This window comes from Coregonus lavaretus (genome assembly GCF_964263955.1).
Source record: "Coregonus lavaretus genome assembly, chromosome: 29".
NCBI classification, from domain to species: Eukaryota; Metazoa; Chordata; class Actinopteri; order Salmoniformes; family Salmonidae; genus Coregonus; species Coregonus lavaretus.
The window spans coordinates 38,416,722-38,429,987 of NC_140016.1; the positions used below are offsets into that span (position 1 = coordinate 38,416,722).

At 41.3% G+C, this 13,266-nt stretch overlaps 1 protein-coding gene across 1 annotated transcript in view; it reads right to left on the reverse strand.

The window, feature by feature from the left end:
* LOC311104638 (phospholipid-transporting ATPase IA-like) overlaps positions 1 to 13,266 on the reverse strand; it is a gene marked incomplete at both ends in the record, with an annotated part of 192,271 nt that overhangs the window by 145,883 nt on the left and 33,122 nt on the right. The window contains 5 exons of the mRNA XM_084146488.1: positions 1,120 to 1,197; positions 4,106 to 4,233; positions 10,991 to 11,156; positions 11,502 to 11,613; positions 12,043 to 12,170. Of these exons, the coding sequence (XP_084002614.1) occupies positions 1,120 to 1,197; positions 4,106 to 4,233; positions 10,991 to 11,156; positions 11,502 to 11,613; positions 12,043 to 12,170 (612 nt within the window). The remainder of the gene's footprint in view (positions 1 to 1,119; positions 1,198 to 4,105; positions 4,234 to 10,990; positions 11,157 to 11,501; positions 11,614 to 12,042; positions 12,171 to 13,266) is intronic.

Here is a 13,266-nt window from a genome sequence, read left to right on the forward strand (position 1 = left end):
TGTGTGATAAACAAGACAAGTCAAATGTGATGATGATTGGGGCAGCAGTGGTTAGTAGGCCGGTGACGACGAACGCCGAAGCCTGCCCGAACAAGGAGGGGAGGCAGCCTCGGCCGAAGTCGTGACAGAGTGGTACTCAGTGATGTGTTAATGTTGGATTTGCCCAAAACATAATGATTTGTATTTAGGACATAAAGTTAATTTCTTTGCCACATTTTTTGCAGTTTTACTAGTGCCTCATTGCAAACAGGATGCATGTTTTGGAATATATGTATTATGTACAGGCTTCCTTCTTTTCACTCTGTCATTTAGTTTAATATTGTGGAGTAACTACAATGTTGTTGATCCATCCTCAGTTTTCTTCTATCAAAGCCATTAAACTCATCATTGGACTCATGGTGAAATCCCTGAGCGGTTTCCTTCCTCTCCGGCAATTGAGTTAGGAATTTGTAATTGGGTGTATTGATCCAAAGCGTAATTAATAAATTCAACATGCTCTTTTTTTTTACCCATCTACCAATAGGTGCCCTTCTTTGTGAGGCATTGGAAAACCTCCCTGGTCTTTGTGGTTGAATATGTTTAAAATTCACTGCTCGACTGAGGGACCTTACAGCTCATTGTATGTGTGGGGTACAGAGACGAGGTAGTCATTAAAAAATCATGTTTAACACCATTATTGCACACAAAGTGAGTCCATGCAACTTATTATGTGATTAGTTAATCAAATATTTACACCTGAACCTATTTAGGCTTGCCATAACAAAGGCGTTGAATACTTATTGAATCAAGACATTTCAGCTTTTCATTTTTAAGTAATGTTTTCATATTTCGAAAAACATAATTTCACTTTGACATTAGGCCAGTAGCACAAAATCTCAATTTAATCCATTTTAAATTCAGGCTGTAACACAACAACATCTGGGAAAGTCAAGAGGTGTGAATACTTTCTGAAGGCACTATAAATGTCACCAATTCACAGGTAACTAGAATTCATTTTTTGTCAACATTGGAAACAAATGTGTATTTGGTACAACTACTATAGTATGTGCAGGTGAAGGTGGATGTAAAGGAATTCATGAATTCAATGTCATTCATAACATTTTGAACAAGCTGCTTTACCTGTCCTAGTTCTTCATTCAGGTTGGAAGTGCGAGCCACAGCTGGGGTGTTAGTGGGCTCATACAGCATGTCTGTATCCTGAAATAATCAGATAGAATCTTATGAGACACAACACCAACTTCAAACATTTTGACTTTGAAATCAAGTGACTAGACAGCAACAGATACAGTGGGGTCCGAAATTATTAACACCCTTGTAAAAGATGAGCAATAATGACTGTATAAAATAAATATTTCAATTACTGAGCTATATTGTATGCTCAACGAAATTGGGAAATTATATTATTTTATACTAATACAATTGCTCAGAGACAGAGATTTTTGTTTAACAAGTAATACTTTCCCCCCCCCCCCCAAACAATGTTGGGGTCCAAATTATTGACACACCTAAAGATTATTATAAATAAATCAGTCAAAAGTTTAGTATTTGGTCCCATATTCCTAGCATGCAATGACTACATCAAGCTTGTGACTCTACAAACTTGTTGGATGCATTTGCAGTTCATTTTGGTTGTGTTTCAGATTACTTTGTGCCCAATAGAAATTAATGGAAAATAATGTATTGTGTCATTTTGGAGTCACTTTTATTATAAATAAGAATATAAAATGTTTCTAAACACTTCTACATTAATATGAATGCTACCATGATTACGAATAATCCTGAATGAATCGTGAATAATGATGAGTGAGAAAGTTACAGACGGTCAAAGATCATACCCCCAAGACCTGCTAATCTCTCACCATTTCCAATAACAGGGGAGGTTAGCATGACTTGAGGGTATGATCTTTGACCCTCTGTAACTTTTGTCACTCAGCATTATCCGTATTGGTCTTCACAAAGTTTGCTGCTTCAGTGTTTTTAGGTATTTTTGTCAGATGTATACTGAAGTATAATTACAAGCATTCCATAAGTGTCAAAGGCTTTTATTGACAAGTACATTAAGTTTATGCAAAGAGTCAATATTTGCAGTGTTGACCCTTCTTTTTCAAGACCTCTGTAATCCATCCTGGCATGCTATCAATTAACTTCTGGGCCACATGGCAGCCCATTCTTGCATAATCAATGCTTGGAGTTTGTCAGAATTTGTGGGTTTTTGTTTGTCCACCCGCCTCTTGAGGATTGACCACAAATTCTCAATGGGATTAAGGTCTGGGGAGTTTCCTGGCCATGGACCCAAAATGTTGATGTTTTGTTCCCCGAGCCACTTAGTTATCACTTTTGCCTTATGGCAAGGTGCTCCATCATGCTGGAAAAGGCATTGTTCGTCACCAAACTGTTCTTGGATGGTTGGGAGAAGTTGTTCTCGGAGGATGTGTTGGTACCATTCTTTATTCATGGCTGTGTTCTTAGGCAAAATTGTGAGTGAGCCCACTCCTTGGCTGAGAAGCAACCCCACACATGAATGGTCTCAGGATGCTTTACTGTTGGCATGACACAGGACTGATGGTAGCGCTCACCTTGTCTTCTCCGGACAAGCTTTTTTCCGGATGCCCCAAACAATCGGAAAGGGGATTCATCAGAGAAAATGACTTTACCCCAGTCCTCAGCAGTCCAATCCCTGCACCTTTTGCAGAATATCAGTCTGTCCCTGATGTTTTTCCTGGAGAGAAGTGGCTTCCTCGCTGCCCTTCTTGACACCAGGCCATCCTCCAAAAGTCTTTGCCTCACTGTGCGTGCAGATGCACTCACACCTGCCTGCTGCCATTCGTGAGCAAGCTCTGCACTGGTGGTGCCCCGATCCCACAGCTGAATCAACTTTAGAAGATGGTCCTGGTGCTTGCTGGACTTTCTTGGGCGCCCTGAAGCCCAAGAGTGATCTCCAGCCTTGTCCTCGTCAACACTCTCACCTGTGTTAACGAGAGAATCACTGACATGATGTCAGCTGGTCATTTTGTGGCAAGGCTGAAATGCAGTGGAAATGTTTTTGGGGGATTAAGTTCATTTTCATGGCAAAGAGGGACTTTGCAATGAATTACAATTAATCTGATCACTCTTCATAACATTCTGGAGTATATGCAAATTGTCATCATAAAAACTGAGGCAGCAGACTTAGTGAAAATTAATATTTGTGTCATTCTCAAAACTTTTGACCACGACTGTATTATCTATGTAGACACATATTATATTCTTATTTACAATAAAAGTGACTCCCAAATGACACAAAACATTATTCACCATTCATTTCTATTGGTCTCAAAATAATCTGAAACAACCCAAATAAACTGCAAATGCATCCAACAAGTTTGTAGAGTCACAAGCTTGATGTAGTCATTGCGTGCTAGGAATATTGGAAAAAAGACTAAACGTTTGACTACTTTATTTATAAGAATCTTTAAGGGTGTCAATAATTTCAACCCTTACCTTTGAGAGAAAAAAGTATTACTTGTTTAAAAAAATCTCTTTCTCTGAGCAAAATATTAGTTTAAAAGAATACAATTTCCCTTTTCTTTTCTTTTTTGCATACAATATAGCTCAGTATTTTAATTACTTATTTTATACAGTCATTATTGCTCATCTTTGTCAAGGGTGTCTAAGTTCGATAACCTAAAGGTTGGTTATCTTAGTAAAACTGAACCTTTTATTCTTGAGTTGCAGACAGTCTGGGTTTTCTACCAGCCGTAGGCGGCAGCATATTTAAGACCAGAACCCAATTGTGATTATCCCGTTCTCCAGAAGTGTAACACAATCACTCCCCCCTCAAGGATTTCAAAGCATTAAATTGGTGTAGGATAGAAGAACTCCGTCTTCACCAACCCAATGCTGGAGGGGGACTAATCAAGTGTACACTTCGGGGATAAGGCGGAGAATTGGAATTGGGGTCAGAGCTATATAATGAGAGACATTAATAGGGTTGGGGTCAATTCCATTTCAATTCAGTGAATTCAGGAAATAAACTGAATTCATTGAATTGAAATGGAATTGACCCTAACCCCTGTCAGTGATAACCACGGGGTCCCAAATCCAAATCCCCTGTGTCATCTCTCACCCAGTTGATGAAGAAGGCCTGGGTGAACTTGATGACCTCCAGGGTCACCAGCAGACTGATGGGGATCAGGTTGTTGAAGAGAATGATGAAGGTGAGGAAGTTGAGGCCAAAGTTTGCCGCACCGCCATCTGTCAGGGGGACGACAAGTTTGGCGGGGATAGAGGAGCGATAGACAAGACTTTTGTCAGCTTTGAATCCCATCGAAAACCATTGGGAAAAATAAATAGTTCCCAAAGCAAAGAACCATCTAATGCTCAACGTATTCACAACCCAGTGTATGTGTTGTACCATGTTGTATCAATGCTGTTCATTAGGTGAGATTTAATACCCATCTCTTCCACCCCACCTTATCCTCTCACCTCTGAAATTGATATTCACTCCAATTAAGGTCCCATAATTATCGCTACAGAACTGGGACTAGAGTGGAGTCATTAGGGTCATATAGCAGCAGCCTTGGCATCCAGGCAATGAATTCCACAAAGCACTGTGCACAATGATGGACTCTTTCACCCGATCCATGATGAAATAATCAAAAACACCAAAAAGGAGACATACAGTACAACTCCACTGACACCTTAGTAGCTGACACAAAAACATGAGTGATGTGATTTACCTTTCCTCAGCTTGCAGGAGTGGCAAGAGTTACCTTCCTCAACCCAAGCGTTTCCCCTTAAGTTTAGCAGTTGAGAGGGGGAGACTTTTTCCCCACAACAGAATGATTTTAAGATAAAATAATATAAAAGGGGGTGGCACAATGGAAGCTACTTCTATTGGAAGGACAGCACAGAGAGAGATGAGGGAGAGCTTGCCTGAGGTGGGGAGGAAGACAAACGTGTTGGATATCGCAAAAACACAAAGAGACGAATTCAGTCCAAAGCACATTCCTATTCCAACCAACGAGTGTAAAAGAGCGGGTGGATTTTGATATCAACATTGAGTAGTGTGATTGTCCTGTAAGTAACTATTTACTCTGTATTTTGTGAGGTCTCCTTGTTTCACATGAACTGGTATATTCTCAGAGGGGTAAATAAGGTTGGGATCAGATCAAGTTGCAGCCATGAGCAAGTAAATCACAACAAACCAAGACACGCACCATCCACCATTCAACCATATCTCCTTATTACAGTTGAAGTCAGAAGTTTACATACACCTTAGCCAAATGCATTTAAACTTAGTTTTTCACAATTCCTGATATTTAATCCTAGTATAAATTAGGTCAGTTAGGATCACCACTTTATTTTAAGAATGTGAAATGTCAGAATAATAGTAGAGAGAATTATTTCTTTCAGCTTTTATTTCTTTCATCACATTCCCAGTGGGTCAGAAGTTTACATACACTCAATTTGTATTTGTTAGCATTGGCTTTACATTGTTTAACTTGGGTCAAACGTTTTGGGTAGCCTTCCACAAGCTTCCCACAATAAGTTGGCTGAATTTTGGCCCATTCCTCCTGACAGAGCTGGTGTAACTGAGTCAGGTTTGTAGGCCTCCTTGCTCGCACACGCTTTTTCAGTTCTGCCCACAAATGTTCTATAGGATTGAGGTCAGGGCTTTGTGATGGCTACTCCAATACCTTGAATTTGTTGTCCTTAAACCATTTTGCCACAACTTTGGAAGTATGCTTGGAGTCATTGTCCATTTGGAAGACCCATTTGCGACCAAGCTTTAACTTCCTGACTGATGTCTTGAGATGTTGCTTCAATATATCCACATAATTTTCCTTCCTCATGATGCCATCTATTTTGTGAAGTGCACTAGTCCCTCCTGTAGCAAAGCACCCACACAGCATGATGCTGCCACCCCCGTGCTTCACGGTTGGGATGGTGTTCTTCGGCTTGCAAGCACTCCCCTTTTTCCTCCAAACATAACGATGGTCATTATGGCCAAACAGTTCTATTTTTGTTTAATCAGACCAGAGGACATTTCTCCAAAAAGCACGATCTTTGTCCCCATGTGCAGTTGCAAACCGTAGTCTGGCTTTTTTATGGCGGTTTTGGAGCAGTGGCTTATTCCTTGCTGAGCGGCCTTTCAGGTTATGTCGATATAGGACTTGTTTTACTGTGGATATAGATACTTTTGTACCTGTTTCCTCCAGCATCTTCACAAGGTCCTTTGCTGTTGTTCTGGGATTGATTTGCACTTTTCGCACCAAAGTACGTTCATCTCTAGGAGACAGAACACGTCTCATTCCTGAGCGGTATGACGGCAGCGTAGTCCCATGGTGTTTATACTTGCGTACTATTGTTTGTACAGATGAACATGGTACCTTCAGGCGTTTGGAAATTGCTCCCAAGGATGAACCAGACTACCATTTTTTTTCTGAGGTCTTGGCTGATTTCTTTTAATTTTCCCATGATGTCAAGCAAAGAGGCACTGAGTTTGAAGGTAGGCCTTGAAATACATCCACAGGTACACCTCCAATTGACTCAAATGAAGCTTCTAAAGCCATGCCATCATTTTCTGGAATTTTCCAAGCTGTTTAAGGGCACAGTCAACTTAGTGTATGTAAACTTCTGACCCACTGGAATTGTGATACAGTGAATTATAAGTGAAATAATCTGTCTGTAAACAATTGTTGGAAAAATTACTTGTGTTATGCACAAAGTAGATGTCCTAACCGACAAGACATTTGTGGAATGGTTGAAAAACGAGTTTTAATGACTCCAACCTAAGTGTATGTAAACTTCCGACTTCAACTGTATGTCTGAATATATCTGTGAAATATCTGAGTAAAATAACAGTAATATGTGATTTTGCATCAGTATTTGCTTCCATTTCAGAGCATGCGTATCCAAAAGTAAATCCAGCCTATCTCCTCTAGTATAACTTTCTACCATAGTAGCGCAAAAAGCAGCCACAACCATCGGCTAACTTTAAGGGGTCAGCTTTTTAAAGTAGTGGAACAGTCAGCAGAAAACGACACAATCTGGGGGGAAAAGACACCAGCTACCTGCTTTTTAGTGGACAGGGATTTAACCGACAGTGATATGTAGCAGGTGCGTGAATGCATAACAAATTATCGCAAGTCATTTTCAACACTACATAAAGGTTGTAAAAGGGGCAACCTGCAGTTCGAACAATAACAAAGCGGACACCCCGCCACTGATTTGGTAAACAGCTGAGGGATGGGGCTGGAGAAATGTAACCACTCTCAAACTCACGGAAATAACTATGGATATAAGAACTGACCATCCATAATATCAACATGATAGTTTTAACCATGTTTTGAGGCTATACAGTGTTTGTTTACATTTACTTTGTTTACAAACATTGGAGTAAAACAACCTTATATTTTGGGTTCTGATGGAGTATGACAGTTGAACTAGGTTGATAAGGGCATATATACGTTATATTCTTGAAGAATCAATGAGTATATATAATTAATTTAAAAGTATATAAATGGATGTAGCAAGTGCAGATTGACCCTTTAAGATCTATAGACTAGGAACCATGCCCAGTTAAGACGGATGTCTGCAGTGTTAGCTGCGTCAAAGACTAATTCATGATTTACCGTGCATGCATAATCATAAACGGGCCCTCTCTGACATATGGGCATGTCCAGTGTGTTGTTTATGTGTGGTGATCCAGCTTCTCTCCCCATTGACCAGCATGCTCTGTCAATCCATTAAACTTGTGGTCTCCACCTAACTAGAGATTGTGTTGACATGTCTCAATGTGCAATTACAGTCAAGTAATTTGGGCACGCAGTATGTAAATGCAACAGTGAAATTGAATATGATATGATGAATTGGCCACCTCTCTTTTGACACAGGTCGGAACAATCTGCAGTGGACTGAGTCCCGCCACCACTTAAAGGAATACAATCAGTCAAAAGATGGACGCCTGCTTTATGACTCACATCACCCTCATTTGTACACCACTCTCTGCTCGGCCCACATGATGGGGTCTTTTAGGTGTGAGTTTCAAAGCTACAAACGAGTGCAGTGAAACCCCTGGAAATCGAGCCAATCCAAGACAATGTGACAATGTTCTAAGACTGAGGGGAGAGTGTATGTCATAAAACAAGCTTGAAAAGGACACAACCTCTCCTAACACAGGCCTAGTTGAATATAGAGTAATGGCTGTAGTGACACGTTAATCATTCTGCAAACAAGGCTCACAGACTCATTGCAAAAGAAGGCCATCTTTGGCAATGGGGGAAAAATACTAAAGCACTTTTCAAGTAGCCACAGAGGTGACCTAACCTTCATTCTTCTTCTACTGAGGCTGTAAGGTTCCTACCTGTCGCTTCTATTCTGTCAATAGTAGTTAGTCTAACACCAGATCTTTTTAATTGAGAAACATGTCTCAGAGTGGATGTGACAATCCATCTTCGTGCTGAATAGGTTTTGCATCTCTCCTTCTCCCTCTCTCACTTTCTCTCTCCTTCTCTGCTGGAAGAATAAACACAACAAAATGAGGCAGTAGAGGGAGGCATTTAGAAAATGTCAGCGGTAGCCCTCTGAGCTACACTGCAGTATCTATGTTCAGCGACAAACATGTAGAAGCCTCCTGCCTTACAAAAAGCTTCCTGAGTGCCATCTCATCTCTGGCTCTCACAGGATAAAGAGCAGAAAATAAGTGTAGCGACTCATGGTCCATTTGTGGTGAAAAGGGAAATTTTTTAAAAAAGGGGTCTAGATCTGAGGCCTGGATTTGCAAAGAGTTTAAGGTGTCACAAGAAATGAGGAGAAAGGGAGAAACACTGTGTGGATCAGGCACTAAAAGGAACTAAAGAGTTGAGTGTACAGTGGGGGAAAAAAGTATTTAGTCAGCCACCAATTGTGCAAGTACTCCCACTTAAAAAGATGAGAGAGGCCTGTAATTTTCATCATAGTTACACGTCAACTATGACAGATAAAATGAGAAAAAAAATCCAGAAAATCACATTGTAGGATTTTTAATGAATTTATTTGCAAATTATGGTGGAAAATAAATATTTGGTCAATAACAAAAGTTTCTCAATACTTTGTTATATACCCTTTGTTGGCAATGACACAGGTCAAATGTTTTCTGTAAGTCTTCACAAGGTTTTCACACACTGTTGCTGGTATTTTGCCCCATTCCTCCATGCAGATCTCCTCTAGAGCAGTGATGTTTTGGGGCTGTCGCTGGGCAACACGGACTTTCAACTCCCTCCAAAGATTTTCTATGGGGTTGAGATCTGGAGACTGGCTAGGCCACTCCAGGACCTTGAAATGCTTCTTACGAAGCCACTCCTCGTGTGTTTGGGATCATTGTCATGCTGAAAGACCCAGCCACGTTTCATCTTCAATGCCCTTGCTGATGGAAGGAGGTTTTCACTTAAAATCTCACGATACATGGCCCCATTCATTATTTTCTTTACACGGATCAGTCGTCCTGGTCCCTTTGCAGAAAAACAGCCCCAAAGCATGATGTTTCCACCCCCATGCTTCACAGTAGGTATGGTGTTCTTTGGATGCAACTCAGCATTCTTTGTCCTCCAAACACGACGAGTTGAGTTTTTACCAAAAAGTTCTATTTTGGTTTCATCTGACCATATGACATTCTCCCAATCCTCTTCTGGATCATCCAAATGCACTCTAGCAAACTTCAGACGGGCCTGGACATGTACTGGCTTAAGCAGGGGGACACGTCTGGCACTGCAGGATTTGAGTCCCTGGCGGCGTAGTGTGTTACTGATGGTAGGCTTTGTTACTTTGGTCCCAGCTCTCTGCAGGTCATTCACTAGGTCCCCCCGTGTGGTTCTGGGATTTTTGCTCACTGTTCTTGTGATCATTTTGACCCCACAGGGTGAGATCTTGTGTGGAGCCCCAGATCGAGGGAGATTATCAGTGGTCTTGTATGTCTTCCATTTCCTAATAATTGCTCCCACAGTTGATTTCTTCAAACCAAGCTGCTTACCTATTGCAGATTCAGTCTTCCCAGCCTGGTGCAGGTCTACAATTTTGTTTCTGGTGTCCTTTGACAGCTCTTTGGTCTTGGCCATAGTGGAGTTTGGAGTGTGACTGTTTGAGGTTGTGGACAGGTGTCTTTTATACTGATAACAAGTTCAAACAGGTGCCAATAATACAGGTAGCGAGTGCAGGACAGAGGAGCCTCTTAAAGAAGAAGTTACAGGTCTGTGAGAGACAGAAATCTTGCTTGTTTGTAGGTGACCAAATACTTATTTTCCACCATAATTTGCAAATAAATTCATTAAAAATCCTACAATGTGATTTTCTGGATTTTTTGTTTTCTCAATGTGTCTGTCATAGTTGACGTGTACCTATGATGAAAATTACAGGCCTCTCTCATCTTTTTAAGTGGGAGAACTTGCACAATTGGTGGCTGACTAAATACTTTTTTTCCCCACTGTATGAGCTGGATGGGAAAACCTATCGTCGGATCCCTGGTCTGTGCTGTCCATGGCAAGGGGCCTTTACAAAGTAGGACAACCATATAGAGGGGGCTTCATTTGCTTAGCAAAGGCAGAGCTTCAGTTAGGGGGTTAGTATGGAAGGGTCATTCACGGATGGCCAAGGCTTTTAAATGGTTGTTACCTGGAGCTGTTAAAAAACGACAACAAAGAAAAACAAAGAACCAAACAGAACATTAGAACTTAACCAAAACGTACAGCAGCGCAGTGATTGATATTCAACCATTTCTTTCATTCACATCACATGTCTATGCATGTCACAATCAGTTTTACATTTACATGGGAATCCCATTATTCCCCATTGCCACATATTTCACTTGTGTTGCAAATACATACTTTGCCAGAGGCAACGTAAAAAAAAAACAAAGACACACCAACATTAACAAAAGCTAACTAAAAAACAACAGAGAACTAAGCAGACATGGCAGACAAGTGAGACACAATATGTGGACTATGTGGAATATATCTTGCATTGGTGCTCTTACAGTTCAAGTCCATGTACCAAGCTGCATTGCCGTACTGGTACTTCCAGATGGTTTGTCCGATGGAGCACACCAGAGAGATGGCCAGTAGACAGCCGAACAGCAGTAGAATCTGGAAGTTTGTGATGCGCTCCACGTTGGACAGCTTCAGAGGTGGCCGTGTGGAATTCTGGACAAAAGACACGGACATAAGTAATACAAGTTCAATATTACATTCCGTGCAGGACTATATGGACACAAAAACAAAAGCAGGGTAACAAATCCAATTGGTCTTAACTTCACGTGATAGGACCTTGGTTCGTTGGTTTTCTAACTCAACCGGCAATATGAACCAAGGAACCATAGTCCTACCTCAATATGCAAAGATGGGGTTAACAAAGAGGGTTTTGTACTTGCAATGACTGTGATGTGGTTTTCTGACCTACCTTATTTGAATGCACTGACTAAGTGGCTCTGGATAAGAGTGTCTGCTAAATGACTGAAATGTCAAATGTAAACCAGCAGAGGACTTCACCTGCATGAGCTTGGTGTCGTGTCCGGTGTAGACCACGATGCCATGGACCCACTGGGTGTTTCTCAACTGGGCACCTCGTAGCAGAATCTGGTCAGGACCCAGAGGCACGGTGCTGGAGTCACAAACAGAAGTCTCCATGAGGCTCCAGAAACTATGGAACTCAAATACAACGTTGAGCTTACTGCTATAGTGACACTACCACTGAGTAGGGAGGGAACAGAAGTCCTCACTTCTTCCAGTTTCAGTTTTCAGGGACTTTGTTCTACCTCAGGATTGAGATGCAAGTGTGACATAATGTGACCAATGCACTGCATACATGTGACATAAAAGTCAAGCTGTGCAGATGACTGACATAATGTTCTTTACTACTAAGGATTGGCAAAGCCCCTAAATAAACACAATCTTCTCTTTACTCCATAGAAACGTAAAATGATCCACAAACCCACTGGCCAAACTCCTAATGGCCATATGAGATGGAAAAGCTGCTGGCTGGTTGAAAAAAGGCAGAGTGCCAGAAGTGGAGCGGTGTGTTGTGTCCCACCTGTGTCCATCCAGACGGATGTTCCCCACAAACTCATACAGATGGCGGTTGGGGCTCTCGCACTCCATGCGCCCGGAGAGACGCATCAGGCTGTCAATGTCCTTGATCTCTGAGGTGATTTGCAGTCCCTATGTGCATGCACACACATACAAACATGTTACATAGATTCCAGGTTCCAATTCTATTTAAATTAAGTCAATAAAGGAGATAGCCTACATTGAAATTGCATTTAACTTTTGGAATGTACTGAGTTAAAATTGGTTCATGTGCTTTCTGAAATGTCAGAAGAAATATCAGAACATCCCAATTGGGAAACTGCTGGAAGGCTGAACAAAAGTCATCCCTGTATGAGTTTCTCAGTTCAATTGTTCCAAGTTTCCTATTTCCGAGGAGACCATGAAAGCAGTTAAAAATAGTACTACAGTAGAGAGAGTATAGGAAAATGTAGGAGACAGAAATAATCACCTGTCGGATTTTGAGGTTTGTTTCTCCATCCAAGTTTGACGTCTCAATGTAGCACATACCTTGGGGCTCACTGGTTTAAAGGGGAAGTAAAAAGCATCAAAGTGAACATTGGACCTGGACAACTTTTAAGACAAAAGTAATAATCAAACAGGCTCATTCATCCATTTACTGATGGTTTTGGATGGAGGGTAGGGAGCACTCTTTCAAATGAAGGCGCAAACAAGGATGCTGCAAAGTTCTGATACCAAGTTGATTTGAACTTTTAACTACAAAAATGTATCATTTTATGAACGCAACAAATTGTCATAAAAAATACAAAATCATCAAATCAACCTGAAAGCCGCAAGTCCTGAAAGATCGACACAGGCAAGGTTAACATCTTTGTTTGCAGCTGCCCTTGAATTCAGTTTTCTTTCAAAGAATGGGAGAGAGGGAGTAGGCATGCCGAGCGAGCACTACAACCACAGCAGAACAAATGGCGCTCTGATAGACACTGGGCACGGGGACAGAGAGTTATAGAGCGTGCTGGAGCTTTAAGGTGAGTCGGGTCGCTGGTTAACCGCTCTTTTAACAGGGTGATTGATGCACGACAGGGGCCCATCCAAAAACAGGAAGGAGAAAAACAAAAATGGTTTTGGCCCACTCAAGCCCTAACCTCAATCAATTAGGTTTTAGTACCAGCTGCTTTGAGCCACTGAGTGCCAATAAGGGCTTTGGATTCCTGTCGACAGACAATTGCTCTGCAGTGATGTGTTCTAA